The 26,855-nt window shown below is 32.6% G+C and overlaps 5 protein-coding genes across 5 annotated transcripts; 1 reads left to right on the top strand and 4 right to left on the bottom strand.

Moving 5' to 3' along the window:
• Positions 1 to 33: 33 nt before the first annotated feature.
• On the bottom strand, positions 34 to 4,340 carry LOC124445814 (nose resistant to fluoxetine protein 6-like). The gene is made up of 9 exons (XM_046996589.1): positions 4,252 to 4,340; positions 3,816 to 3,908; positions 3,590 to 3,746; positions 2,575 to 2,657; positions 2,004 to 2,132; positions 1,656 to 1,809; positions 864 to 1,056; positions 435 to 577; positions 34 to 259 (listed from the first exon to the last, which is right to left on the bottom strand). The coding sequence occupies exons 4-9, from the start codon at positions 2,619 to 2,621 to the stop codon at positions 134 to 136; spliced, it is 792 nt and encodes a 263-aa protein (XP_046852545.1). The 5' UTR covers positions 2,622 to 2,657; positions 3,590 to 3,746; positions 3,816 to 3,908; positions 4,252 to 4,340; the 3' UTR covers positions 34 to 133.
• LOC124445119 (O-acyltransferase like protein-like) lies at positions 3,629 to 7,991 on the bottom strand. Its single transcript, XM_046995827.1, has 7 exons — positions 7,777 to 7,991; positions 7,338 to 7,489; positions 5,662 to 5,749; positions 5,302 to 5,395; positions 4,956 to 5,146; positions 4,712 to 4,886; positions 3,629 to 3,746 (listed from the first exon to the last, which is right to left on the bottom strand). The coding sequence occupies exons 1-7, from the start codon at positions 7,940 to 7,942 to the stop codon at positions 3,629 to 3,631; spliced, it is 984 nt and encodes a 327-aa protein (XP_046851783.1). The 5' UTR covers positions 7,943 to 7,991.
• A 1,188-nt stretch (positions 7,992 to 9,179) lies between these two features.
• On the bottom strand, positions 9,180 to 17,234 carry LOC124445118 (nose resistant to fluoxetine protein 6-like). The gene is made up of 16 exons (XM_046995825.1): positions 17,032 to 17,234; positions 16,658 to 16,809; positions 14,776 to 14,863; positions 14,425 to 14,518; positions 14,086 to 14,276; positions 13,842 to 14,015; positions 13,361 to 13,451; positions 13,103 to 13,195; positions 12,877 to 13,033; positions 12,465 to 12,547; positions 11,495 to 11,623; positions 11,015 to 11,027; positions 10,882 to 10,983; positions 10,052 to 10,244; positions 9,619 to 9,761; positions 9,180 to 9,439 (listed from the first exon to the last, which is right to left on the bottom strand). Exons 1-16 carry the CDS (start codon positions 17,195 to 17,197, stop codon positions 9,314 to 9,316), a joined length of 1,995 nt encoding a protein of 664 aa, XP_046851781.1. The 5' UTR covers positions 17,198 to 17,234; the 3' UTR covers positions 9,180 to 9,313.
• Positions 17,235 to 22,232: 4,998 nt separating this feature from the next.
• Positions 22,233 to 23,578, top strand: LOC124445117 (G2/M phase-specific E3 ubiquitin-protein ligase-like). Its single transcript, XM_046995824.1, has 4 exons — positions 22,233 to 22,542; positions 22,617 to 22,864; positions 22,929 to 23,009; positions 23,573 to 23,578. The coding sequence occupies exons 1-4, from the start codon at positions 22,233 to 22,235 to the stop codon at positions 23,576 to 23,578; spliced, it is 645 nt and encodes a 214-aa protein (XP_046851780.1).
• A 1,042-nt stretch (positions 23,579 to 24,620) lies between these two features.
• Positions 24,621 to 25,914, bottom strand: LOC124445116. The gene is made up of 2 exons (XM_046995823.1): positions 25,002 to 25,914; positions 24,621 to 24,798 (listed from the first exon to the last, which is right to left on the bottom strand). Exons 1-2 carry the CDS (start codon positions 25,703 to 25,705, stop codon positions 24,621 to 24,623), a joined length of 882 nt encoding a protein of 293 aa, XP_046851779.1. The 5' UTR covers positions 25,706 to 25,914.
• Between the last annotated feature and the right edge of the window lie 941 nt (positions 25,915 to 26,855).

The raw sequence follows: 26,855 nt of genomic DNA, 5'->3' as shown, positions 1-26,855 counted from the left end.
AAAAACAAAATAAATGCATTGCAAGACAACACATACAGAGACATATACCAGTTTTAATTAATTGGGTTTTGGTTGCGTTCACTTGAATTGAAAACTTCGTGAACTGCCAAAACGTTTCTCCTTTCATATTTTTCTATGTACGTTTTTGCAATCTTTTCCAGCCCAAACTTTCGATGTTAGAAAATGGCAACTCTACCATAACGGTAATGACAAATGCGATGCAATAAGTTAAAACCAACGAAGCCAGAGAATATGTTACCTATAGAAATATATATCATATTTATATATCTACATTTCAAAAAATTTAATTATTTATAAAAAATTAATAGGTAACTGCATGCATTGCTGTAAATAAATAAATATTTCGATGGATTACGTGATAGATGTAAGATAAAACAATAAAATTAATTAATAATTTAACAATATTAACTTACAAAAGTGAACCAAGTAAAATGTATAGGAGTTTGAATGTTGTACTGTAAAACTAAAATCACATCAAAATGCACAAGATAGGCAGCATAATTGATGCGACTCAAAGGAATCCAAAATTTTGCTCCTAAAATGTTTTGAATCCAACCTATAATGAGGAATATAGAATCTACAACTTTATGAAACAATGAAGTTATTATTAGACATAAAACAAATTGTTGGTATTTTCAATATTTTTTTCTACAACACAATAAATGCATAATTTTGTCAGTATAATAACAAAGTATACTTGAGTAGGTTTAGAACCTAGCTATACTCACACTTATTTCTTAAGGGCAATTGCCTTTCCCACCTTCTCACCCCATGGCTATAATTGCTACATAATTTAAACACAGAGTTATTATAATGTATATGTAAAAAAATTTCCTTCTCACCTGCATAGCCATAGTGACAAGCAAATATGAGCCAAACTATAAACAGACCCCAGATGAACCATTTAAAAGCCCAGAAAAACGCACTTTCGGCTACCGTCCATACATGAGGATCTTCTTTTACTGAACTGTATGGAGCATATATATCGGTCAGCGCCAAAGCTATGGTAGATATCCAGAGAAACACGACTATTTTCTAGAATATAAATAAGTCTATGACACAAACCATATTTTATCGTCAGCACATTTCTAATGTAAATGCTTGGGATGGATTTCCCGCAACGGTAGTGAGAAAACAATATTTGCAGTTTAGCTGTTATGAACTCAATTAGGTAAGTACTTGTACAGATACGCAGGTCTTAAAATCTTCGTTACTTTTTTTCCAAAAAGGTATTGTTAGCAAAGTTATGCAAGAATTTGAAAATTAAAAGACCCAAGTATATCATTGACAATTATTAAATAAGCTTCAACGCGAAATGAAGAATTATCATGTCAAAATTTCTGTTATAAATTGAAGTCAAAAACTGAAGTTTGATAAATGACGATGAGTCTCGATAAATTTGTTTAATATTTTAAACGCAAATTGAATGAAAGTTTTGGAATTTATTCAACAAGAATGGACATTTTATCGAACACCACTGAAATGGGACTGCGTGGCTATATGCAGTTACATTTCTACTTGTCATGACGTTATACGCGTGCAATAAAATGTCTCTTCCGTGACTATTACGCAGGTACCAACAAGAAAACTAGAAGTTTTGAAAATTCTTTTTATAACTAACTAATTCCATTTACCAAATTAATCCTGATTTTGTTCAAGCAATATTTCTGAAGATAATATCCAAGGATCATTCCCATTGCATATGGTGGAACACGACAATAAGTTTTAAAGTAAATATCGATTGCATTATAGTGAAGCTGTAGAATCTCTTCCTTTGGACGGAAAAAACTGTAAAATACAATACAAAAATCAGATGAATTCGAAGTTCCACCAAAGAAAATCTTTTCTAAATTTCTCTTAAAATTATGTGCTATATAATTATGTATAAATGCATGATATAAATACTTCTAATATATTGATAAATATATATGATGAAATTGTGATTAGTATGGTGTAATATTAATAAATTCAGAACAACTTACATGTTCATTCTAAACAAGGCATATGATGACATTGGATAAATATCTTCAGTAGCTGCAATGCAAAATGTGGTAATCATGCTACCAAGAATGACAACGCTTGCAGCCATGAAGAGTACGCGAAGACCATATCTCGAAAGGACAAAAATGAAAGCATATTATTACCTATTTGTGATATGGACTTTGTAAAACATACCTGAACGGAAAAATTGAGAGTTTTAATAATAAAGGCGTGAAGAAGGATTAAATGTATTACGAAATAGCAATTTAGTGTTGATATGAGACTGTTAACTGCCTGGATATTACAAATACTGCTTTAAAAAGCACAATTGTCATGGTGAATAGCGAAAAAAACAACGAAAGAGTTCTAAAAAGAACTGTTTTAGAACACTTCCTTAGAAGAATTTTTAACAAAAAATTCTTGGGCTCTTTTTTGGCCATTCACCTTAGCAGTTGAGTTTTTTATAACAATATTTAGATTTTTCCGGGATATATAGTTTTAACATCATGATACCGTGATTAATGATAACATTTCTATTAGATATATTGAAATGATTGTTTTGTGTGAAACTACCTGTATCCAATAAGAAGAAAGATTGGAGATATAAAATAAAGTTGCATATCAACAGACAACTGCCAGCTTGGATCAAGACACAACTGAAAAAAAACATACCCGTCAATTTTTATCACTAGACCTCTATCTAAAAATTCTCATTTTTCCTTCATTGCTTTAGAAATATTTTGTTTACACATTAAGTGAACAAAGAAATATAGCAGTACTGAATATAACAAATTGAGCTGACTACGCCATTGCATGAATACCCTTGTGGAAGCGAAAGCAATTTCACAGTGTAAACTTGCATGCATCATTTATAAATTTGACGTGTTAATGTTAGTTTGTTAAAAAATATTCAAATACGTCATAATAAGATACAATTTAACAAAAAGAATGATAGCACAGCGCTATAACCAACAACTACAAACAATAACGACCTTATCTAACAACATTTGAGAAATTAATCTTCCACTCCTCTTCCTTGTAAACCAGACAAGTCTACTCAAAAGCAGAGAGCTTTATACGCTACAAGTCCCGGGCTTGTGACCGGTATAGCAGAGTTAAAAGGTGAAAGGTTTATCATAGATTAATCAACTGAATATTCCTGCTCATTTTTTGTTTGGAAGCATGTTGAACAGTTCATATGGACAAAGCTCGAATTCCATATTAAATATCAGTAACATACTCGGGTGTTAATGTTAGACAATACATGTTAAACATAGATTGTTACAAGCATCCTGCTTGCCAATATGTATAAGTATAATCACAAGGTTAAATAGTTATAAAAGGTTATAAACCTTTCACCTTTTAACTCTGCTATACCGGTCACAAGCCCGGGACTTGTAGCGTATAAAGCTCTCTGCTTTTGAGTAGACTTGTCTGGTTTACAAGGAAGAGGAGTGGAAGGTTAATTTCTCAAATGTTGTTAGATAAGGTCGTTATTGTTTGTAGTTGTTGGTTATAGCGCTGTGCTATCATTCTTTTTGTTTAATAACATTCCAAGATAGAATTTGATGCACACAGATATACATACGTCTTGTATTTTCCAATTATTAATGTACAGCAAATTTTTCTACCAATATTTGCTACAAGTCGTAGTGTCAGCAGCAAGATACCAGAGTGGACCGTTCCCCCAAAACGGTTTTAATTTCACAACGAGCAATATGACAAACATATAGGTTGGAGTGAGCCTAAATTAAAATGATCAAATGATAACACATAAAGCTTGGGTAATCTTAAGTTTGAGTTAAGTTTCTCACCTCCAAAATCGGTGAAAATAAAATTGAAGCCAGTTAGTTTTTCCGTTATTTTTTACTCTCTTGTTGATGTTGGTATATAATGCGAGTAGCCCGCTATATATGATCAAAAAATAATATTGAATTATTCAACAATGAATTAAACTACCATTGAAAGCAGGGGCAAAACTAGAACGTTAATTGGAGGGGGGGTATATATTCATATATTCAGCTACCCTGCTGATTTCTTTGTTAGCGATGTTAATTTCAAAAGAAGTCAGCAGGGCAGAGCTGAATGTATGAATATATACCCCCTCCCCAATTAGCGTTCTAGTTTCGTCCCTGATGGAAAGATATGTTTTTGAAAATATCAATTGATTAGTACCACAGTACATTACCCATTGTTTTAAACAAATAGAGAAATATCAGGAATACAACTTGTATTTTATTGCAACATTACCTCAAGACAAAAAATGTATCCACTCCATAAGCTTGATGTAAAAACGTTGGGGCCAATTTTCTCTGAGATTTTAAAAGCCTTTTCATTATCTATAAAATTACACCTGCAGCGTATTTTAAAAGTAAACAATATACATTTAGAGCAAGAGTAAACTGCAAATCGCGTATTTGACTAGCTGTAAATCATACATTCTTCATAAACGTTTATTTATCTTTGTTGTCATTTTCAAACAGTGTTAACATCAAAGATTAAATCAACGCAGATATCTGTCAAAAATGCACAGTTTTATGTGAGCTTTAATTGCAAAAATTGTGTTTTTATTGAACATCGTACAGCATAGACCAAAGACCATACTCACTTCGTACGATGTAGGCTATGACATAGACAATGCCTTCTTTTGAAGAGAATTTGAATTATAAAGAAGTTAATATAAATAAGTTAAATGAACTCATCAACTAACCGAGAGGAAAAGCCGGGGACTTTGGACACGACATGGAAAACAATGATCCAAAATAAAGATAACACTCTGATTCCATGAAGACACGTCAAATCTCCTTTTCCAACAGATGTGTTCATTATCCATTTGACATTTCGTGAAATTGAGAAAGAATTAAGAACTTTATAAACCAAAGAATCTAAATGGAAACATACATCAATCATTCTATATGTTCATGCTACAGTACCTTATACACAAAGTATAATACCTTCGCTCTTTTGAGCCTTCTTGGTATTATTTGGTAGTAATGGAGTCTTCTCGTTCGTCTCTTTATCCATTGAGATATGCAAGCCACGATCACCGACATTTTGGTCGTTGTTGTCACCATATTTTAATGAATATAAAATCTCTGTTATCGTTGCAAAGATGGACAAGCCAACCAAAATTCCACAAAATGTTCTTAGATAGCAAAAAAGCAAATGCTGTAATTGTCTTTATGAGTTGTATCAATATTTTATTGGTTTTTATACACTATTTAAACATCTTATGTAATTAATTCCATTTGAAGTTTCTATCATGAAGAAATGATCAGTTACGATACTTTTGTTACGTACATTGTTAAGATAACAGATGTCGTGTATTCAGGATTCTCAGAACACTGAACTTGGAGATAATTTGTAAACGGTGAAACTGAACTGATGTCTGAAACTAAAGTAGAAAAAACGAAATTTATGCATGAAGGGGTATATATGTGTTTTATTAATGTTTTGAAATTAGTCGATTAACGATGTTTTTGGTATCTTTAAAATGTTATCCAGTGAACAATTATTAGCTAAGTATTTAAAAAAACCTAGTTTTGTTTAAAAAATACAAAAAATACACAAAAAGAAAATGCATTGATGGACTAGTAAACAGTAAATAGTCCAAAATAATAATCTTTCATGAAAATTTTGTTTGATATAATTTTTACTTACCATTATGAAAAAGATATAAGAAATGTTCTTTGATGTCGTTATTTGTACAAGACTTGGGAACACAAACACCCCACTCAAAATGATAAGTCTGAAATGTTTAAATTGAACTAGAAAGTATAATAATGGGTCTAAGCAAAGGGGCAGATGTAGGATTTCTGCTAGAGGCAGGGGCAGGGGCTTTTTCACGTTTTTTACGCCGCCATGTTTTTGCAGTAAGTAAATTCACACATTCAACGTTAAGATTACTCGCACTCGCAGACGCGCTCTTATAACGATATTCGATCGATATTTAATATCTTATCTAAATTACGTTTACTAGAAATGAAATTCAAATATACCACAAACAACATTTAAAGTGCCCCTTTCGGCAGAAATTTTAATAGCGATATTAAATTTAACTGTGATTTTCAACGTAATAGTGAAAAAGTTTTAAGTTTTGACAAATCACTCCATTTTATTACTATTTAAAGTTAGCAGAAATGTTCCTTTTAATGGACCTTGTCCGTCGTTCGAAAAGCCTGGAACGACTAACCTTTATGACGTCATGCAAGGGATTCCTCAATACAAGATATATATACCAACTACCTTGGACGACGTCAGAATTTGTCTAGGCGCAGACTTCATGCGACAACAGATAAGGTCCATTGAAAGACAACTTTAAACCTCCATAACAAGAAGACAATTTGACCACATTGAAAAAATTTTTCCACCGACACGTTAGATATTTCACCAAGTTTTGATACCTCTAATAAACGTTTTGCTGATAGGTACACTTTGATGCCCTTATAAAAAATTTGACCTAAAATATTGGGGTGACTTGCCACCTTGTTCACCCTCCCTCCCCACAAATCAGTCTTAACGTTTCTTGAAAAGAAATTTATTCAACTTTTAGTGAAATAACTTAGACCTAGTTTAAACGTCGAACTTTACATGAAGTGAACGCATTAAAAACAAAAGATAATGAGGAAGTTCGGTTCCTTTTAAGTTTAAGGTTTGAAACAGGCCTTATTCAACATTGTCCACATTCTGGTTGAAAGATCACCTAACAGAAACATGCACTATGTTTAGGCATGAATATTTTCTTAAGAACTTTTATACCACACAAGAACAAAATTAAGTATCCGTAAAATAGGAGTGGATTCATGATAAACCATCTCCAATACTTAGCAATACTCCCATTATTGGGTTTCTTACAATGTCTCGCATGTATAATGGTTCGTAATTAATTATATAGCTAATATGAAAAGCAAGGCAAGATTCCAAATCGTTATATAAATAATGGTGGAATGGTAATTGTCAAACTGTATAAAATTAATTATTAAATGCGATGTACTTGATTGACGAGCGTTTGCCACATCAACAAATTCTCATGAAAACAATAACAATAGACTTAATGAACAATAAATTTTCAAAACTATTAGCATTGATTTATTTTGTTTCTTAAGAAATAAGAGAAATTTTTCATATTTTTAACATCCGGGATGATCAAATAATTAGCGGTTAAAAACGCATGGAAATCCCCGCCAAGCCAACCCTTCTCCTCGTTGGTGTCGTATTTTACTTACACCTCTACAATACGACGAACATGATGTTCTGTTTTCTATATTCTCTTCAGATAGGTTTCACCACATTTTTAATTGATATACTTTAAACAAGAATTGTTTTCTCTTATTTACCTCTGCTTTGTTTTGGTAAAGTGTCATATTCCCAGGAAATATCGTCAAACAGTACCGCGAGTCAGGTAGTTTGTTACATTCATCAAACGACCCATACCACAAAGTATTGCCTCCATAAACTCCACTTTCTCGTCTACCACTAGCATCCACATCTGTTAAAATATAAAAGAACTTATATACAGGGGTGTATAAAAAACTGCAACAATTTGATGAAATATTCCGACGTATAAAATTTGCATAATTTAACAATATTCAGTATTTATAAAATTACTAGCCTGCTTGCAGCTTGAATTTTCGTTAATCACTTTATCCCAGGAGCATAAAAAGTTGCACAGGCAAAGATGTGCAGTGCTCATTGTCAATGGCTGCTTTCCATATTTTTAGAATAGAGTTGTCTATTTTTTAATCAACCTGTTGAGAAGAAAGTAAAATTACTTACATCTGGCATATTGTTCTTGTGTGAGTGCTTCGTACCGTTGTTGACAACTATCCAACACGCGTATGGTAGTGTTTTTATTCCTTTTTAGTCCTTTCAGTTGAGCTGCTGGAGTCAGACTTTCAAAACTAATCAAAAATAAAATGAAAAAGTAATTATTAAATCTCATGATTTTGTACAAATTTGGTTGGACTGGTGGAATCAGAATCACAAGTGTAACTGTGTGAGACTGCACATGACTATTGATTGAAGAAATTTACATAGGTTTCAAACGCCCACGCATAGAGCTTTGCTCTGTTGCCTGTCTTTTTGAGTTGATTAATGAACTTATTAATTTTGAAGTAGAATTTTAAAAATACTGCTTTGTCGATGGCTAATGCCATACCATTGATTTCAAAAATTGCAAAATAAACTAAACTTTTTTGTTAGTTGTCTGCAGTGAATTCAAACAATAATATTTCACCATGGTATTTAGTATTTTCAAAAGTTTTTTTGATTTTTATTTACTTAAGGGTATTATAAGTCTTTATTTTATAATTTTATTTCTTTTGCAATGACAAAAGTGTCAACTCAAGCGATCAGTAATTCATCTAACATGAACTGACGCTTTAAATACCCGGATGAATGGCGTTTTAAAACGAAGTAATGCAATAATAAGGTTTATATGTTTATACCCAATGAAAAGCTCGTGGATCATGGGCTCATAAAGTTCAGCTCTCAATACACGTTTCTCACATATTTTCGATGCAGTCGTCTACTAATTGATCATGTAACCAACTCATGATGACAACACTTAAAATTGTTGCCCGTTATACACGCATGTGACATGTTGCAACAAAAGTGGATTGTTTTTACCATGATTTACATCATTCTAAAATAACATGAAACATTCCTTTGTATCATCATAAAACCAGACTTATCCATCAAATGTTGCGTTCTTTCGACAAGATTTGGCAAGTATTTGACATATTATTGTTAAGATCATTTTACACAAAATGATTGAATGCAAACTAACATAAGAAGTAGCTTACTGCTTTGTAAGTGCGAAAACTTAAAGAACTTATAAAAAATTTGATTCACTTTTTCTTGTCCAATGAGTAACTAAGTTTGAAAGGAAAGGGCAGTTGTCTCCTGGGCTTATGACTTACGCTCTTGAATATCCTGATCACAGTTTTATTAAATGCCTAGCGTTTTTTTAGAAGTTAAAGTATCATTCAAACAAACTTATTCACTTCCAAAAAAAATACTGAAAAAAACAAAAAAGCTTTGCATTTTTAAAAAGCGCAGAGCTATATTCTGCAAAATAACATATCAAAGAAGATAGAATCACGTACGCTCACATAAAAACAAAATAAATGCAATGCTAAACAACACATACAGAGATATATACTAGTTTAAAAGTTTTAATTAATTGGTTTTGGTTGCGTTCACATGAATTGAAAACGTTGTTAATAACCTTAACGTTTTTTAACACAATCAAGCAGTATCAATTGTGAAAATTTAACAAAATGCTTTCCGTAAAATTTTACTTTTGTATTTTCTATGTACGTTTTTGCAATCTTTTCCAGCCCAAACTTTCGATGTTAGAAAACGGCAACTCTACCATAACGGTAATGACAAATGCGATGCAATAAACTAATACCAACGAAGCCAGAGAATATGTTACCTATAGAAATATATACGATCTTTATAAAAAATTCATTATTCAAAACAAATTAATAGTTAACTGAATGCATTGGTCTAAAATATTTAAATATCATAAAAAGTAAATATTTTGATAGATTACGTAATCGATGTAAGATAAAGCAATAAAATTCATTGATAATTTTAATAATAATAACTTACAAAGGTAAACCAAGTAAAATGGATAGGGGTCTGAACGTTGTACTTTAACACTAAAATCACTTCAAAATGCACAAGATAGGCAGCATAATTGATGCGACTCAAAGGAATCCAAAACTTTGCTCCTAAAATGTTTTGAATCCAACCTATAATGCAGTAAATGTAGAAACTACAGCTTTATGAAACAATGAAGTTATTTTTAGACATAAATTGTTGGCATTTTCAATATTTTTCTACAACACAATAAATGCATAATTTTGTCAATATAATCACAAAGAAGCACTTACGTAATTCAGTAGGTTTAGAACCTAGCTATACTCACACTTATTTTTTAAGTGCAATTGCCTTTCCCACCTTCTCACCCCATGGCTATAATTGCTACATAATTTAAACACAGAGTTGTTATAACGTATATGTAAAAAAATCTCCTTCTCACCTGCATAGCCATAGTGACAAGCAAATATGAGCCAAACTATAAACAGACCCCAGATGAACCATCTAAAAGCCCAGAAAAACGCACTTTCGGATACCGTCCATACATGAGGATCTTCTTTTACTGAACTGTATGGAGCATATATATCGGTCAGCGCCAAAGCTATGGTAGATATCCAGAGAAAGACGACTATTTTCTAGAATATAAAAAAGTTTACGATACAAACCATGAGCAAAAAAAGGGTAATGGACAATTCAGCCATATTTTAGCGTCAGCACATTTCTAGTGTAAGTGCTTGCAATGGATTTCATGCAACGGTAGTGAGAAAACAATATTTGCAGTTTAGCTGTTATGAACTCAGTAACATAAGTTCTTGTACAGATACTCAGGTCTTAAAATCCTCGTTACTTTTTTTCCAAAAAGGTATTATTAGCATAGTTATGCAAGAAATTCGATAATTAAAAGACACTAGTACCTACTTCATTAATTATTATTAAATGAAGTTCGACGCGAAATGAAGAATCATGTCAAAAAATTTTAGTCTTGAATTGAATTATAAAGATGAAGTTAGATAAATGACGAGTAGTCTTGATAAATTTGTCTACTATTTTAAAACCGAATTTAATGAAGGTTTTGGAATTTATTTAACAAGAATGATTTTTATCAAACACCAATAAAATGGCATTGCGTGGCTATCAGCAACATTTCTGCTCTTCATTAGGTTATTGGCGTAAAAAAAATACAAAATGTCTCTACCGCGACGATTACGCAAGCAGCAACGAGAAGACTAGAAGTTTTCAAAATTATTTTTATAACCAACAAATTCCTTTTACCAAATTAATTCTGATTTTGTTTGAGCGATATTTCTGAAGATAATATCCAAGGATCATTCCCATCGCATATGGTGGAACACGACAATAAGTTTTAAAGTAAATATCGCCTGCTCTATTTTCAAACTGTAAAATCTGGACGAAAAAAACTGTAAAATAGAATACAAATATCAGAAGGCTTCGAAGTTCCACCAGGCACCAGACAAAGCTTTTTTCTAATTTTCTCTGAAAATTATGTGCACTTTAACAAAAAGAATCATTAGAAACTTTAGAAATTTTAATTCCTTTTATCCCAAGCATGTTAATCAAAAGTTATTCAGTTTAACAATAGTATTGAATCCAGCTCGCTTATATAGTTCTACTGTGCTTAAAATTCTGCTCTGTTGTTAAGAAAAAAATAGATCTTTATAAATAATGCTCTGAACATAGCAGTAAACTGAAAAACGTGGCGATGGAGTACGCCTTTGTTTTGTAATAATATTTTGACTGCATGTAATCTTTGGAGAAATAATGAATGTATAAATGCATGATATAAATACATCTAATATATTGATAAATATATATAATAAAATTGTGATTAGCATGGTGTAATATTAATACTTTTAGAACAACTTACATGTTCATTCTTAACAAGGCATATGATGACATTGGATAAATATCTTCAGTAGCTGCAATGCAAAATGTGGTAATCATGCTACCAAGAATGACAACGCTTGCAGCCATGAAGAGTACGCGAAGACCATATCTTGAAAGGACAAAAATGAAAGCATATTATCATCTATTTGTGATTTGGACTTTGTACAACATCAATGAACGGCAAAGTTGTGACTTTAAATATAAAATGCGTGAAGAAAGAATTTACGAAATAGCAATTTGTTGATATGAGATTGTTTATTGCCGAGATATTACAAATACTGCTTTGAAAAGAACAATTGCCATGGTGAATAGCGAAAAGATAAGTCCAAGAATTTTGTTAGAACTCTTGAAGTACTATTGGACATTCACCATAGCAGTTGAGTTTTTAAGGCAATATTTAGATTTTTCCCATGGTGTAAATTCTTAAATGGGAGTGTTGGTGTAAACTGGGGTTAGGGACAAGACAGGTGTACTACCATGGTTCTAACATCATGATAACGTGATTACTGATAGCACACACATTCTTTAAGCGCCGTGTATATTCATCCGACATCTAGTTTTTGGTTTTCGCGTATATATGTTGCGTATTTTATAAAATTACGTTTCGCCAGGTTTGTCGATGTTTGTTTAGTCTAGTGGTAAGAGCAGAGTGAATGAAGCCTAGTGATACGAGTTAGAAACCCACCCCCGCAAGTCGGATTTTGTCGAATAATTCAATAATTTTGTCGTTCTCAAAATTGACTTAATCTTTCATTCTTTTCAACCAAAACATAAAAATATAACAATAATCTTGGTAAGGGTGAGGTTTATTTAGGTTTTATAAATAGTTATGTCGGATGAATAGCGTTTGAACATTACGTTCCGATGTTGGATGAATATCCACGACGTTCTTTAAATCATACATTTCCATTAGATATATTAAAATGATTGTTTTGTGTGAAACTAGCTACCTGTATCCAATAAGAAGAAAGATTGGCGATATGAAATAAAGCTGCATATCAGCAGACAACTGCCAGCTTGGACCAAGACACAACTGAAAAAAAAAACATACCCGCTCAATTTTTGATCCCTACACCATTGTCTAAAAATCTTCTTTTTTTTTCTTCATGCAGTTAAAAGAAAATTTCGGAACATCATCGATCATTAATTATTGTTTTAGAAATATTTTGTTTACACATTAATGAACACAGAATCATGGCCGTATTGAATACAATAAAGTGACCTGACTATGCCATTGAATACGATCCTTGTGGAAGCCAAAGCAATTTTACAATGTAAATCTGCTTGTGTGAATGGCGTGTTAACGTCAGTTTGTTAAGAAATATTCAAATACTTCATGTTGCACTATGCAGCTACACATACGTCTTCTATTTTCCAATTATTAATGTACAGCAAATTTTTCCACCAATATTTGCTACAAGTCGAAGTATCAGCTTGAAGATACCAGAGTGGACCGTTCCCACAAAATGGTCTAAATTTCACAACGAGCAATATGACAAACATATAGGTTGGAGTGAGCCTAAATGAAAATGATCAAATGATAACCTTTAAAGCTTGATTAATCTTAAGTTTCAGTTAAGTTTCTCACCTCCAAAATCGATGAAAATAAAATTGAAGCCAATTAGTTTTTCCGTTATTTTTTACTCTTTTGTTAATGTTGTTGTATAATGCGAGTAGCCCGCTATGTATGATCAAAAAATAATATTGATTTATTCAACGATGACACTACCATTGAAAGATATGTTTTTTGAAAATATCAATTGATTGGCACCAAAATACATTACCCATTGTTTCAAACAAACAGAGAAATATCGTAAATACAACTTTAATTTTTTTTCAACATTACCTCAAGACAAAAAATGTATCCACTCCATAGGCTTGGTGCAAAAACATTGGGGCCAATTTTCTCTGAGATTTTAAAAAGCCTTTGTCATTGTCTATAAAAATAGAGCCAACTTAATGTGCAACTGAGCGTACTTTAAAAGTAGCTATATTTAGAACAAGAAAAAACTGCAAATTGCGTATTTCATAAGCTGTAAATTTTATATTCCTCATAAACATGGTTTATAAAGATGTAAAAACAAACAACAGAACGTTTAATTATCTTTGTTTTCATTTTCTGACAGTGTCGCCATCAAAATCAAATCCAAACAGACATCTGTCAAAAAGTACACGTTTTTTTTGTGCGAGTCCCCGAAAACAAAAAAGTTGAGTTTTTATCGAAGGTCGTAGAGCCTAGATTAAAGACCATCATCACTTCTTACAATAAAGGCTATGACATATTATAAAGAAATTAATAAATAAGTTAAATCAACCCATCAACAAACCCAGAGGAAAAAACACAGGAAGATTGTTGACATGAATTAAAATGATCCAAAATAAAGATAAAACTCTGATTCCATGAAGACACGTCAAATCTCCTTTCCTAACAGATGTGTTCATTATCCATTTGACATTTCGAGAAATTGAGAAAGAATTAAGAACTTTATAAACCAAAGAATCTAAACGGAACATACATCAATCAGTATATATGTTCATGCTATACAGTACCTTATACACAAAGTACAATACCTTCGCTCTTTTGAGTCTTCTTGGTATCATTTGGTAGTAATGGAGTCTTCTCGTTCGTCTCTTTATCCATTGAGATATGCAAGCCACGATCACCGACATTTTGGTCGTCGTGGTCACCATGTTTTAATGAATACAAAAGCTCTGTTATCGTTGCAAAGATGGACAAGCCAACCAAAATTCCACAAAATATTCTTAGAGAGGAAAAAAAAAGCTTTATCTTTCTGAGTTGTATCCATATTTTATTGGTTTTTATACACTATTTAAACATCCTATGTAATTTCTTCCATTTGAAGTTTCAATCATGAAAAAATGATCAGTTACGACACTTTTGTTACGTACATTGTTAAGATAACAGATGTCGTGTATTCAGGATTCTCAGAACACTGAACTTGGAGATAAGTTGTAAACGGTGAAACTGAACTGATGTCTGAAACTAAAGTAGAAAAAAAAATCATTTATGCATGAGGGGGTATATATGTGTTTTATTAATGTTTTGAAATTAGTTGATTAACGATGTTCTTGGTATCTTTTAAATGTTATCCAGTGAACAGTCATTAGCTAAGTATTAAAAAAAACATAATTTTGTTTCAAAAAACACAAAAAGAACATGCATGGATGGAATAGCAAACAGTAAATATTCCAAAATAATAAACTTTCATAAAAATTTGGTTAGATATAATTTTTACTTACCATTATGAAAAAGATATAAGAAATGTTCTTTGATGTCGTTATTTGTACAAGACTTAGGAACACAAACACCCCACTCAAAATGATAAGTCTGAAAAGTTTAAATTGAACTAGAAAGTATAATAATGGGTCTAAACAAAGGGGCAGATGTAGGATTTCTGTTAGGGGCGGGGGAGGAATACTGAGCGATTTCATTTGGAGAGGTTTCAGACAACACTAATCAATTTTGTCACAAATTTAAGCTTTAGAAAAAGGCCAATAGGTTTAATAATTTTTCTACTATAATGCTTCTCAGAATGTTATCTTAACAAAACTGTCTATTTTGGTCTGTTTACGTTTCATCTCAAAACTTATCAATTTATGGTTATTAGCTATTAAAATTGCCTTTTTCACGTTTTTATGCCGTTATGTTTTTGCAGTAAGTAAATTCACACATTCAACGTTAAGATTACTTGCACTCGCAGACGCGCTCTTATAACGATATTCGATCGATATTTAATATCTTATCTAAATTATATTTGCTAGAAATGCAAATTCAAATATACCACAAAAAACATTTAAAGTGCCCCTTTCAGCAGAAATTTTTAATAGCGACATTAAATTTAACTGTGATTTTCGACGTATTAGTGAAAAAAGTTTTTCAGTTTGTCAAATCATTCCATTTTTATTGCTATTTAAAGTTAGCAAAATGTTTATCCGTCGTTCAAAAGCCTGGAACGACTTATCCGTCATGTTCCTCAATACAAGATATATATACCAACTACCTTGGATGACGTCAGAATTTAGACCAGACTTCATGCGACAACGGACAAGGTCCATTGAAAGGCAAATTTAAACCTCCATAACAAGAAGACAATTTGACCACATTGAAAAAATTTTTCCACCGAAACGTTAGATATTTCACCAAGTTTTGATATCACTAATAAACGTTTTTGCCGATAGGGACACTTTAATGGTCTTATAAAAATTTTGACCTAAGATGATGAGGTGACTAGCCACCTTCTCCACCCTTCCGCCCCCCAGCAAATCCGTCTCAACATCTCTTGAAAAGCAATTTATTCAACTTTTAGTGAAATAACTTAGACCTAGTTTAAACGTCGAACTTTACATGAAGTGAACGCATTAAAAACAAAAGATAATGAGGAAGTTCATCTTATTTTTATTTGTCGTTAGTAATTTCGGTGCATGTAAAGTTCGACGTTTGAAACAGGACTTATTCAATATTGTCCCCATTCTGGTTGAAAGATCACCTAACAGAAACATGCACTATGTTTAGGCATGAATATTTTTTCAAGAACTTTTATACCACACAAGAACAAAATTGAGTATCCGTAAAATAAGAGTAGATTCATGATAAACCATCTCCAATACTTAGCAATACTACAATTATTGGGTTTCTTACAATGTCTAGCATATATAATGTGGTTCGTAATTAATTATATAGCTAATATTAAAAGTTCTGCAAGATTTCAAATCGTTATATAAATAATGGTGGAATGGTAATTGTCAAATTGTATGAAATTAATTATTAAATGCGATGTACTTGATTGACGAGCGTTTGCCACATCAACAAATTCTCATGAAGACAATAACAATAGTCTTAATGAATAATAAATTTTCAAAACTATTAGCATTGATTTATTTTGTTCCTTAAGAAATAAGAGAAATTTTTCGTATTCTTAACATCCAGGATGATCACATAATTACGGTTGAAAACGCATGAAAATCACTGCCAAGCCAACCCTTCTCCTCGTTGGTGTCATATTTTGCTTACACCTCTACAATACGACGAACATGTTGTTCTGTTTTCTATATTCGGTTCAGATAGGTTTGACCACATTTTTAATTGACATATTTTTAAAAGGAATTGTTTTCTCTTATTTACCTCTGCTTTGTTTTGGTAAAGTGTCATATTCCCAGGAAATATCGTCAAACAGTACCGCGAGTCAGGTAGTTTGTTACATTCATCAAACGACCCATACCACAAAGTATTGCCTCCATAAACTCCACTTTCTCGTCTACCACTAGCATCCACGTCTGTTCAATTATAAAAGAACAAGGACAAGGAATAAGAATGTATTTTAAAATCACTAGCCTGTTCGCATCTTGAATTTTTCGCTCATCACTTTATCTCAGGAGCATAAAATATTGCACAGGCAAAGATGTGCAGTGCTCATTCTCAATAGCTGCTTTCCAAATTTTAGAATAGAGTTGTCTATTTTTTAATCAACCTGTTGAGAAGAAAGTAAAATTACTTACATCTGACATATTGTTCTTGTGTGAGTGCTTCGTACCGTTGTTGACAACTATCCAACACGCGTATGGTAGTGTTTTTATTCCTTTTTAGTCCTTTCAGTTGAGCTGCTGATGTCAGACTATCAAAACTAATCAAAAATAAAATGAAAAAGTAATTAATAAATCTCATGGTTTTGTACAAATTTGGACTGGTGGAATGTAAAATTTACAAGTGTGACTGTGTGAGACTGTACATGACTGTTGATTGAAGAAATTTACATACGGTTTCAAACGCCCACGCATAAAGCTTTGCTTTGAAAATTTCCTGCTCTTTGGGGCTAATTGTTCAGAGAACTGTCTCCCTGTAATTGCTTATAGCAATCATTCTACAAAAAAAAACAATTATTTAACAACTTCTTTTTGATTTGGCTTTTGCTTTTTTTGTGATTTGTTACAAAGCAAAGTAATTTTATGTGGAAGCTGAATGAAGACAAAGCTATTAAAATAAGTATATTGTTTGGATAAGTTGTAATATTGTAATTGTATATATACAATATAACAAAACTATTTAGTCTTTTATCACATTAGGACAAGTATAATCTGTGCAACTTAATCTTACCAGAATATGTACATGTTAGAGCATACAAGCTTTACATGTGCATGCAATCAAATTTGCACATTATACTTATCTGAATTTTACATTGACTGATATTTGTGTAGTTTAACTAATTTTTTAAACCATTGTCAAATTTAATAAAAACTCGAAAAAGCCAGAGGGTGGTGTCCTCGTTAAAAAATTTACTGTCTAGTATTCGCAGGCAATGTGCTAGTTTGCTCTATTTTTGTTTTTAAAGCAAGCAATGTAACCATTATATAATTTCTTAGAAAGCTATTTTATTGATGCAAATGCATAAAAATCAAGAACATATTTTTAATCAATGAACTAAAATATATTAGGAACGATAACTCTTATAGTCCAATGATTACATGAAGCCAAAATACATCTAAAATCTGTCAAACCTCCCTGAAAGAAAGCGTGTTTTGGCGGCAGATGTTTGTTTTGCTTTTTTGCAGGAGAAAAACGTGAAAAAATGATTTTTTGTCGTTTTTGACACATTTGTTGCTTTAAAATTGCATCTAAAAGAATTACTATATGCCACAGCAAGATATTTTCGAGTAGCAACATATTCAGAACGATTGATCAACAAACTAATACATGTGTACAAGACGGAACTGAATGTTAAAATGTATGAATAGCTACTATATAAAACATAGTTAAATATTTACAGCCTTTAATACAACTTTTTCTTGTATGATTCATGTCCTTATACGTTTTAATATTGCTCCAGTGATATATTTTGATTTCAATATTGTTTTTGTATCAACTACCAAGCTTGTCGGTATGCATTGTTTGCATTTTCCTTTTCTCTCGTTATTTGCTTTATATAGACGAAAATTGTGTGTCAAACACGTTTTATATCATTCATATGTTTTAACATTAACTTCAGTCTTACAGAATATTATCAGTATGTCGTTAGATCGTCCGCGATTCTTCACGACTATATTTGTCTTCAAAAATATCTAGCTGTGGCTGCCAAAATCAGGGTACCAAACAAAAGGAGTTATCGCTCCACATATATTTTAGCTCAATTGTGAGACCAGTTTTAAAAATTCAATTATGCTAAACAGCAGTGTAAATTATGCTAATTTTACATATAATATGCTAAAACGGTTATCTTTTTTTTATGCAAATAGTTTTCTTTACACAGTATAACACAAAGTGCTTCAAACATTACATATCATTTTAAACTTGAAAATATAATATTAAGTTTTGAGCTTAAGGTAAATCATTTTACTTATGAACAACTGTCCCTTGTCAGTTTCATTGACTTACAGCTGAAAACTAGTGTATTTTTTCAACACTTCTCACTTGGCAAAATAAGGTGCACACAACTGCACTAAGATCTTGCTCAACTTGAATGATTTTTTCTACCTTTCTACTTTTAACCAGTTTCTTGGTAAAGTTGACTTGAGAGAAAATCCCTTCACAGTCAACAGTAATCATTGGTAAATATAACAGGTTTTTAGCAATGTCGGAGATAAAGCCATATTTATGGTCCCTTTTTTTCCATATGCTTAATCGTTCCAACCTCACCACAGAACTGTTTACTTGTTTCCCATGAGGTTGCAACCTGCTGAACATCTTGATCAAAGAGCATGATTCGAAATTAAGGATCTGCAAGTTCTTTTTCTTCATAACTACACTATTCAAAATAATCCAAAAGGAAACTCATATCGTAGCATGTAACTTTTCTTTATCATTGAATCATTGTTATCTTTATTTAGTACATGGGCATGATGTAGCAGGGTATTATTAAAGGGGAGTCACGTCTTTAGTGGACAATAAAGATCAACATAAAATGACTGTCAGGGAAAGTAAAAATGACGAGCTTAATCAGGAAGAATGTGTAAATCTTTCAGATACAGCACAGTATTTTGTCCAATGTTCATTTTAGAAACAGGCAAAAAATTTAAGTCCAATTTTTTATCTATGTCTGCAACTTGTAGCTGCCTCCTGTATGCTAAATTCATGTAATAAGTACGCAAGGTGCAAAGGAGCTCGACAGCTTCTATCTAAAAGCGATTCAAGACTGCATACTGTTGTTGAAAAAGTTCATCAAATCTGTTTGTTAATGGCAGAAAAAAACGAAGAAACAGTAAATGATGCCTTACAAATTTTATTATTTAAGCTGTTGCAACATCTTTAAGGCATTATACGACCAACTAAGTACTGAGATTAGAAAAACAATTGAGGTTTATTTTTTATTATGTTTATTCTTTGATGATGGCTGTACATTCCATTGGACCAGTATTCTTTATTCTTTTCACACATGAATGAAGGTACTGCCTCCTAATGTCATACCATTTCAGCAGTTTATGCTGTTAACTTTTTGGGAAATCTAAAAAACAGCAAACTCTTTAATTGTTTTTGAGCTTTTGGAATAGATAGTTGTGTAAATTCTTTACTAGCTCTTCAATTTGCCGTGTTAAAACTTTACAAACATAACGAAAGGCTATGGAAGTGCTATGGCAAACACATTTCACAGTTACACAAATTGGATTTGAATCTTGAATCTTGTTCCCACAAACATCACACATTGACTGTTGTTCCCACAAAACATCACATGATTCTATCAGCAGAAAATCCAATAGATTTACCTAGTTTCAGCTTATTTTTTTCAAATTCTTTAGAGATAACAATACAAACATGCTTTCTGCAGACCACTAGGCAGTATGTACAAGGAATATAAACTTACTTTTGACCTTAAGGTTTAATCACTGTAATATTTTAACACTAGATGGAGTGACTTGGATGTAGACACATCTGTTAATTTGTTTATCAGAAAAGAATACTTTCCAATACGGCGTGCCCAAGCTTCTTCAAAAATGGTGTTCTTAAATACTGGAGCCATAAGTTGTAAAAAATCGCAGCTGAATTAGTTCTCTTTAAGTTGATACCTTTGCAACTTTTGAGTGAAGAAAGCAACGCGGTAGTATCTCGCTGATATGATCTATTGACAATATTATCAAAAAAGTAAACAAACGAATCTATTTTCTAATTCAACTAAAGAGAGCTAAGGTATCCCCTAAAGATCTCTCTCTCTTTTATATAACATGTATAAGATCGGTTATGGATTATGGAGTAGTTAGTTTTTACAATTCCTTACCAAACTACTTAAAAAACGAATTCCAACGTGTAGAAAAAAGAGTGATATCAATAATATTTCCTTATAATAGTTATAAAATTGGGCTAAAAAAGCTAGATATGTCACCAATAGAATTACACCATGAAGATTTATGGCGCGCCAAGATGGACAATATTACCAAAATCGAAAATATTTACAACGAAACACATTATCGTATGTCGAAAATAATATACTGGCAACTTTTTCAATATTTGTAAAACGAAACGCAAAAATATAAAAGAAAACAAAAATTCGTTTACCATAATTTATATATATACAACGAAATTTATTTTTCAAGTTATGAAAATTATTTTTATAAAACGAAACTCATTTATATAAAACGAAATTGACATTCATAAAACGACATTTTCTTCGAACAAACGACATTTTTTACCGCTTTTTTGCGGCATTATTTTGTCGCCTGCAAAGAACGATCCACTACAAAATTTTGAGGATGTCTTCGCGAAGGAACTTACATAACTTGACAAACCTTGTTGCAGCAATCACTCAGCTCTCTGAAAGTGATTGCTCCAACAATTGAAAGAACTTTGAAGGAGATAACGATGCTAACGCTAGCAATATTGAAAGTACGATACGCACTCTGTTCCCTTCTGCAAATGGTCGTTCATCCACAACCACAACAGTCGGAGGAGCAGCGACTGCAGCAGCTAATACTTCAATGCACCACACGTCTCCACTGTTCAACCCAAGTGTAAATTATGGAGGAGGAAAAAAGTCAAGAAGGTCCAAGACTAGTAAAAATAACAACGGCAAGAAGCTGAAATTGAACGAAGCTCGAACAACTCTAAAAGATGTTGTCTTGATACCATATTCAAGGCAAACTAAAGTACCACGTGGACGGGAAAGAGAAGCAATTTTTTCCGCAGGATTTTTGTCTACGTTTGAGTTAGATCCTTCCATGGATGAGGAAGGAATAAGAACAGCATTAGAAAGCAAGTTTGCAGTGAAGTTTTCGAATACAAGAAAGTCTCCCAAATTCGAATTTATGAGAGCTGTACACAGCAGGCTGATTTCCCTTGAAACTGACGGCTGTCCTAAATGTGACGGTAGGCTTTTAAAGCATGTGTCTGGTCAAGGACCAATATATATTCGGGCCAAGGAAGACATTAGTGTGTCAGTGCATAGTTTAGTCAAAATAGAGGACAACAGCAGTGATGACATTAGCTCTGAAGATGATGACATTATTTTGAAAACAACAATGTTCGAGGACCAATTCACAAGTTCATTTTCATCACAAAATTTGGGAGACAATCTAAAATCAACATTGCCTCCCTTGTTGCACTCTTCTTCCTTGCATGATATCTCTCATGAAACGTCAAGTGTGGCTGCCACATGTACAACCTCATCAATTTTGTGTCCAACTTGTAATATGAAATTCAAAATTGATGAAATTGAAGAGCATGCTGATTTGTGTTGTTAAAGTGCTTGGAAAGGCACTAACAGCACTATGTCAGTATAATGTCTCAATTTAAATGTAAAGATGACCAGAATCAACCTAAAGATGACCAGGATCACCATTTGTCGCCTGATGCAGCAGCTGAGAATACTGAACTTTTACAATTTTCATTGCTGGATGAGTTGAAAAGACTAGAAAAAAATTTGGATCAAACCACAAATCGTGTGAATGTGCAAAGGATCAGTATTTTGAACAACTATTTGGATAGGAGGATAAAATGTTCTTGGTTTTCTCCAAAAAACAAAATTAAGGTCGTCTTCATAGGTGAACCTGCCGTTGACGATGGAGGTCCAAGGCGTGAATTTTTTTCTGGTAATGTGACAGAAAAAATAAATTTAGTGCATGTTTTACCCTTTAATGTCCTGTAACATGATGATATTTTTTAGAAATACTACTTTTGTTGAGAATGCGGCTGTTTGATGAAAGAGGAATGCCTTTGGAAAGCACCATGGCATTAACACAGAACTTGTACAAATATGCAGGGGAAATTATGGTCATGTCAATTCTACAAGGTGGACCAGCTCCAAACTTCTTGTCACCTGTTATTTATGATCTAATTGCAAAAGGACTCTCAGCTGCTAATTTTTGTCTTGATATGATAGAAAATGAGCACTTCAAAAGAATTGGCATGAAGGTATGCTACTTATGAGAGAAATCTATTTTTCTTCTGTTCTTGATCAGTGGTGATTGTTCTTTAGATTGACAATGCAAACACAGACAGTCAACTACAATCATTATTGACAACAGATGATGCTCTTGATGTTCTTGAAAAAAGTTGGGTACAGAGGAGTTCCCACACAAGAGACATTGTCAACAAAGCAAAGATTAGTTAGGTAAATGTAAAATTTGAATTTTTTTCCATAAGTTAGTTTTTTTGTAAAATATGTTGTGGATACATAAAATTTTATATGTTATACACACATAAAATTCTGCAAACTCAGGATTATGATTTTAATTACAGTGGAAAAGGGTTCTAATTTTGTTTTTCTAATTGATAAATAGGTCCATAATAATCAAATCATGTATTGAGCCAAAGCTGGCCATGGTCAGGCAATTGGAGGAAGGTCTTGTGCTCTGTGGATTGCTTGAAAGAATACGCAATTGTTCTTCTGTTTTTAAACCACTGTTTGTGGAAGATGACACCTTTGTAATAACTCCAGACAAATTGCTAGACAATTTCAATGTTCATTTTAGTGAAAGGCAACATGAAAAAATCAAAGAATCCACTACATATAAGCACTTTTGTGACTTCATAGAAGAGCTTGGATATGCTGGTAAAGTATTAAGAATTGTAATAACTTTTTGTCTTTCAAACACCAAACTGTTTTGTTTTTTCTTGTAGGTATAAAAGAGCACAATTTAGAATTAAAGCATCTTTTCCGTTTTATGACTGGATCATACACAATGCCCCCCCTAGGATTTTCGGAAACTATGAAAGTGGAATTTGTTCACGGTTGTCCTGAAAATTGCAAGTGCTGCCCAACAGCATCAACATGCCAACTTTCAATAAATATTCCAGTGCATGCTAATACAGGGGAAATGATGAGAGAGCTGATGACATCAGCTTTGCTTGAGGGATATGGATTTGGAAAAATATGAGAACAATGCCAGTCAGTCCTGTTTCATCCAAAAGGAAATGTTTTTAAAGATTTTTTCACATACTCTCTGAACTGTTTTGTTGCAATTTGCATCTGCATAATCTATTCCAATGATGAAACTAATATACCAAGGTTTAATTTTGAAAATAATTTGAAGGGCTTTGGGTTGTGTATTCTTTGCTTATAAGTTATGTATTCTTTCCAATAAGTTGCATGTATTTACATATAGTTGTATCCCATGTTCACTGTCCTCTTCCAAAGGATTCACAGATGTGGATATAAGAGTGACTTGGTCCTGTGTTAAAACAAGACTTGATTCAGGGATTTCAACATGATTAACTGTTTGTATTAGTGGCAAAGGGCCGTCATCATCTAGTCCATAAGTATCAATGTGTAATGTAGTAGGATCAGCAACTTCACGTAAAGTTTCGTGATTGGCATTTGCAAACTTGTAAAAACCTTCAACCCATAACTGATATGGAGTCATGTTGTGTCCAGTGGATAATGGGTGATTGTTCCATTGGGTAACAAAAAGAACTAAAGCTTGATTAATTCTTGGCTTGAACACATAATGAAGTGCAAATAGATGTAGCTAATTCAATGGATCAAGCAGATCAACTGACTCAAGATAATGGAAGAGGTTACTAAAATAACTGGTCACATATGCTAACATCTTTCCACAATCTTTCAATTCTTTGATTGTGCACAGATAACCCTGTAATAAATGGTTTAGCATCAATTCCAAAATGATAGAGCATCCAACGAGCCACATCAATATTTTCTGTGCCATGATCACTTCGACTCACGAGGGCACTTGTATGTTTGAATACTTTGCAAAAATAACTGAAAGACAGTACTGCTTGTATTGTTTGTTGAACATCTTAAGTAGACAATGGTTCTGGAGAAGCCATCAACACCTCCATGAATCACAAATCTCCAGCGAATCAATTTGTGATTGCCATCAATATGCCTATGTTGAGAATGCATAAATAAATATCAAGGCAAAATAATATGTTTCTTGAATATATTTAATTTTGTACATCATTTTCTGGATTGAAAAGGCTTTTTGTTATGTTAGTATTGATGTCTTGTTAATAGTGATATCTTGAGACCTACTGTATTCTAATTTTTATAAAATAGCTCCACACCAATACTCAACACTATATTACCTACCATAGCGCATTTGGAATTGTAACATTATATGTTCGACGATGGATTGATGTTTTTTTCCTTAGTTCTCTGCTCACAGGATCAACTCGTCTGATTGAATTTCGGATCTTTTCTCTCTGCACCTTTAAACCAAATCCTTTCAGTGCACCAAATACCATTCTCTCTCCTGAATTTACGGAACGATTTAAGATATGTTCTATATTTGCGTCAAGGTCTTCATCACTTATGTCGCTATAGCTCACAGCCTGCCCAATTTCCATGCGAAGTTCTTTTCTTCGTCGCCGTATTGTTCTTTCCGAAACATTAAGCATCGCTGCAATTTTCTTCCAAGAAAAGTGCAAGCTACGCAGTCCATCAATTTGTTCTTTTGTAATAAAAAATCGTGGCCTTCCAGCAGAGCTCATTTCGTTCTCTTCCATTGGGCATACGTATTGATCGTTTTCGTTGCCGTTATGAATGCTAAACTGAGTTGAAAGTTTTGCAATTTCATTTTGAAAAAGCATAATAACATCTGCGAAAAAATGCACGATTTCATTAGTCCATCCCTGAAGGCGAGATAGTAGGCATAGGCCACATAAGTATTCTTCAGAACGAGCCATTATCACCTCAGCCGTAACATTATCTTTCGTAAAAATGTTTCGATGTAGTTCATCAAATAAACTAAAGCCTCTCGTTAAGAATTCCACAACATCCCGATATTCTGCCATATTTAATATGGAAGGGACAGGCAGACAGAAAGGATGGAAGGAACAAGATAAGAGTCATCGACAGTGTTCACGGAACGCGAAATAAAACGCCGTTTTTTCTTTGATGTCAGTGACAGGGCGCGGTAAAAAATGTCGTTTGTTCGAAGAAAATGTCGTTTTATGAATGTCAATTTCGTTTTATATAAATGAGTTTCGTTTTATAAAAATAATTTTCATAACTTGAAAAATAAATTTCGTTGTGTATATATAAATTATGGTAAACGAATTTTTGTTTTCTTTTATATTTTTGCGTTTCGTTTTACAAATATTGAAAAAGTTGCCAGTATATTATTTTCGACATACGATAATGTGTTTCGTTATAAATATTTTCGATTTTGGTAATATTGTCCATCTCGGCGCGCCATAAAGATTTATGTAAACATTATTTCCAGACAATTGAAACAAATGAACGCCATAAATTAAGAAATTTACTGCCAAACAAAAATAACTGTAAATATAGCCTGAGAAGTAAACATAAATATATAGTTCCGCTTGCTCGCACCAACAGAGCGAAGAACTCGTTCATCCTGTCCTTGTGTACATAAAGTTACACAAAAGTGGCCAGGTATGGAGTTTTCTTTGTCTCTGTTGGTGTTAGCGAGTACCATTTTTAGATACTTATTTTTAGATTTTTAGATACTTATTTTTAGATACTTATTTGTTATTATAATTTTACTAATTTAGATATTTGCAATTCAGCCGCAAGGCTGCAATTAATATTTTAATAAACTACCTACCTACCTACCTATTGCCAAAAATGACAAATTGTTGTTTAAACCTACATGTGTTCTGCCTCATTTAAATTGATTTAGCTTTGTCAATGTCATCCTTCATTCGACCCCTTAGTCTATGAGGAGATTTACAACAGTTCGGTGTTGTCAAGCAAAGCATTGTTAATATTACCTGATCATTATTTTTAAAGGCTTCATTCTGAGTTGAGCTAACTCATACATTTCCTTACCTTGAATGAATTAAGAATCTATACTTTGAGTTACAGTACATGTAACTTTCTTAGTTATGTTATACCATTCAATACGTGGTTCATTCTTAGAAACACTCACTGACATTTTTACATTATTATCAGTATAATACAGAAATTTACCATGTTAAT

This window comes from Xenia sp. Carnegie-2017, unplaced genomic scaffold (genome assembly GCF_021976095.1).
Source record: "Xenia sp. Carnegie-2017 unplaced genomic scaffold, XeniaSp_v1 HiC_scaffold_22, whole genome shotgun sequence".
In the NCBI taxonomy this organism is placed as follows: domain Eukaryota; kingdom Metazoa; phylum Cnidaria; class Anthozoa; order Malacalcyonacea; family Xeniidae; genus Xenia; species Xenia sp. Carnegie-2017.
Note: the sequence above shows the minus strand (reverse complement) of the source record. Positions and strands in the feature narration are given on the sequence as shown.

Excerpts from the sequence above, each read along its gene's own strand:
- LOC124445119 (XM_046995827.1), bottom strand. The coding sequence starts at position 7,942 with ATGAGATTTAATAATTACTTTTTCATTTTATTTTTGATTAGTTTTGAA. Across the intron at positions 4,887-4,955 it reads GAAGGCTCAAAAGAGCGAAG|ATTCTTTGGTTTATAAAGTT; the intron begins GTATTATACTTT and ends GTTTCCATTTAG. Across the intron at positions 3,747-4,711 it reads GTCCCCGGCTTTTCCTCTCG|GCTCACTCCAACCTATATGT; the intron begins GTTAGTTGATGA and ends ATTTTAATTTAG.
- LOC124445118 (XM_046995825.1), bottom strand. The coding sequence starts at position 17,197 with ATGAGATTTATTAATTACTTTTTCATTTTATTTTTGATTAGTTTTGAT. Across the intron at positions 16,810-17,031 it reads ACAAGAACAATATGTCAGAT|ACGTGGATGCTAGTGGTAGA; the intron begins GTAAGTAATTTT and ends ATAATTGAACAG. Across the intron at positions 9,440-9,618 it reads ATTTTACTTGGTTTACCTTT|GTAACATATTCTCTGGCTTC; the intron begins GTAAGTTATTAT and ends ATATTTCTATAG.
- LOC124445814 (XM_046996589.1), bottom strand. The coding sequence starts at position 2,621 with ATGCAACTTTATTTTATATCTCCAATCTTTCTTCTTATTGGATACAG. Across the intron at positions 2,133-2,574 it reads TTTCTTCTTATTGGATACAG|ATATGGTCTTCGCGTACTCT; the intron begins GTAGTTTCACAC and ends TGTCCTTTCGAG. Across the intron at positions 1,057-1,655 it reads ACAAAATCAGGATTAATTTG|AAAATAGTCGTGTTTCTCTG; the intron begins GTAAATGGAATT and ends TTTATATTCTAG.
- LOC124445117 (XM_046995824.1), top strand. The coding sequence starts at position 22,233 with ATGTCTCAATTTAAATGTAAAGATGACCAGAATCAACCTAAAGATGAC. Across the intron at positions 22,543-22,616 it reads AAGGCGTGAATTTTTTTCTG|AAATACTACTTTTGTTGAGA; the intron begins GTAATGTGACAG and ends GATATTTTTTAG. Across the intron at positions 22,865-22,928 it reads TCAAAAGAATTGGCATGAAG|ATTGACAATGCAAACACAGA; the intron begins GTATGCTACTTA and ends ATTGTTCTTTAG.
- LOC124445116 (XM_046995823.1), bottom strand. The coding sequence starts at position 25,705 with ATGGCAGAATATCGGGATGTTGTGGAATTCTTAACGAGAGGCTTTAGT. Across the intron at positions 24,799-25,001 it reads ACAATTCCAAATGCGCTATG|GCATATTGATGGCAATCACA; the intron begins GTAGGTAATATA and ends TTCTCAACATAG.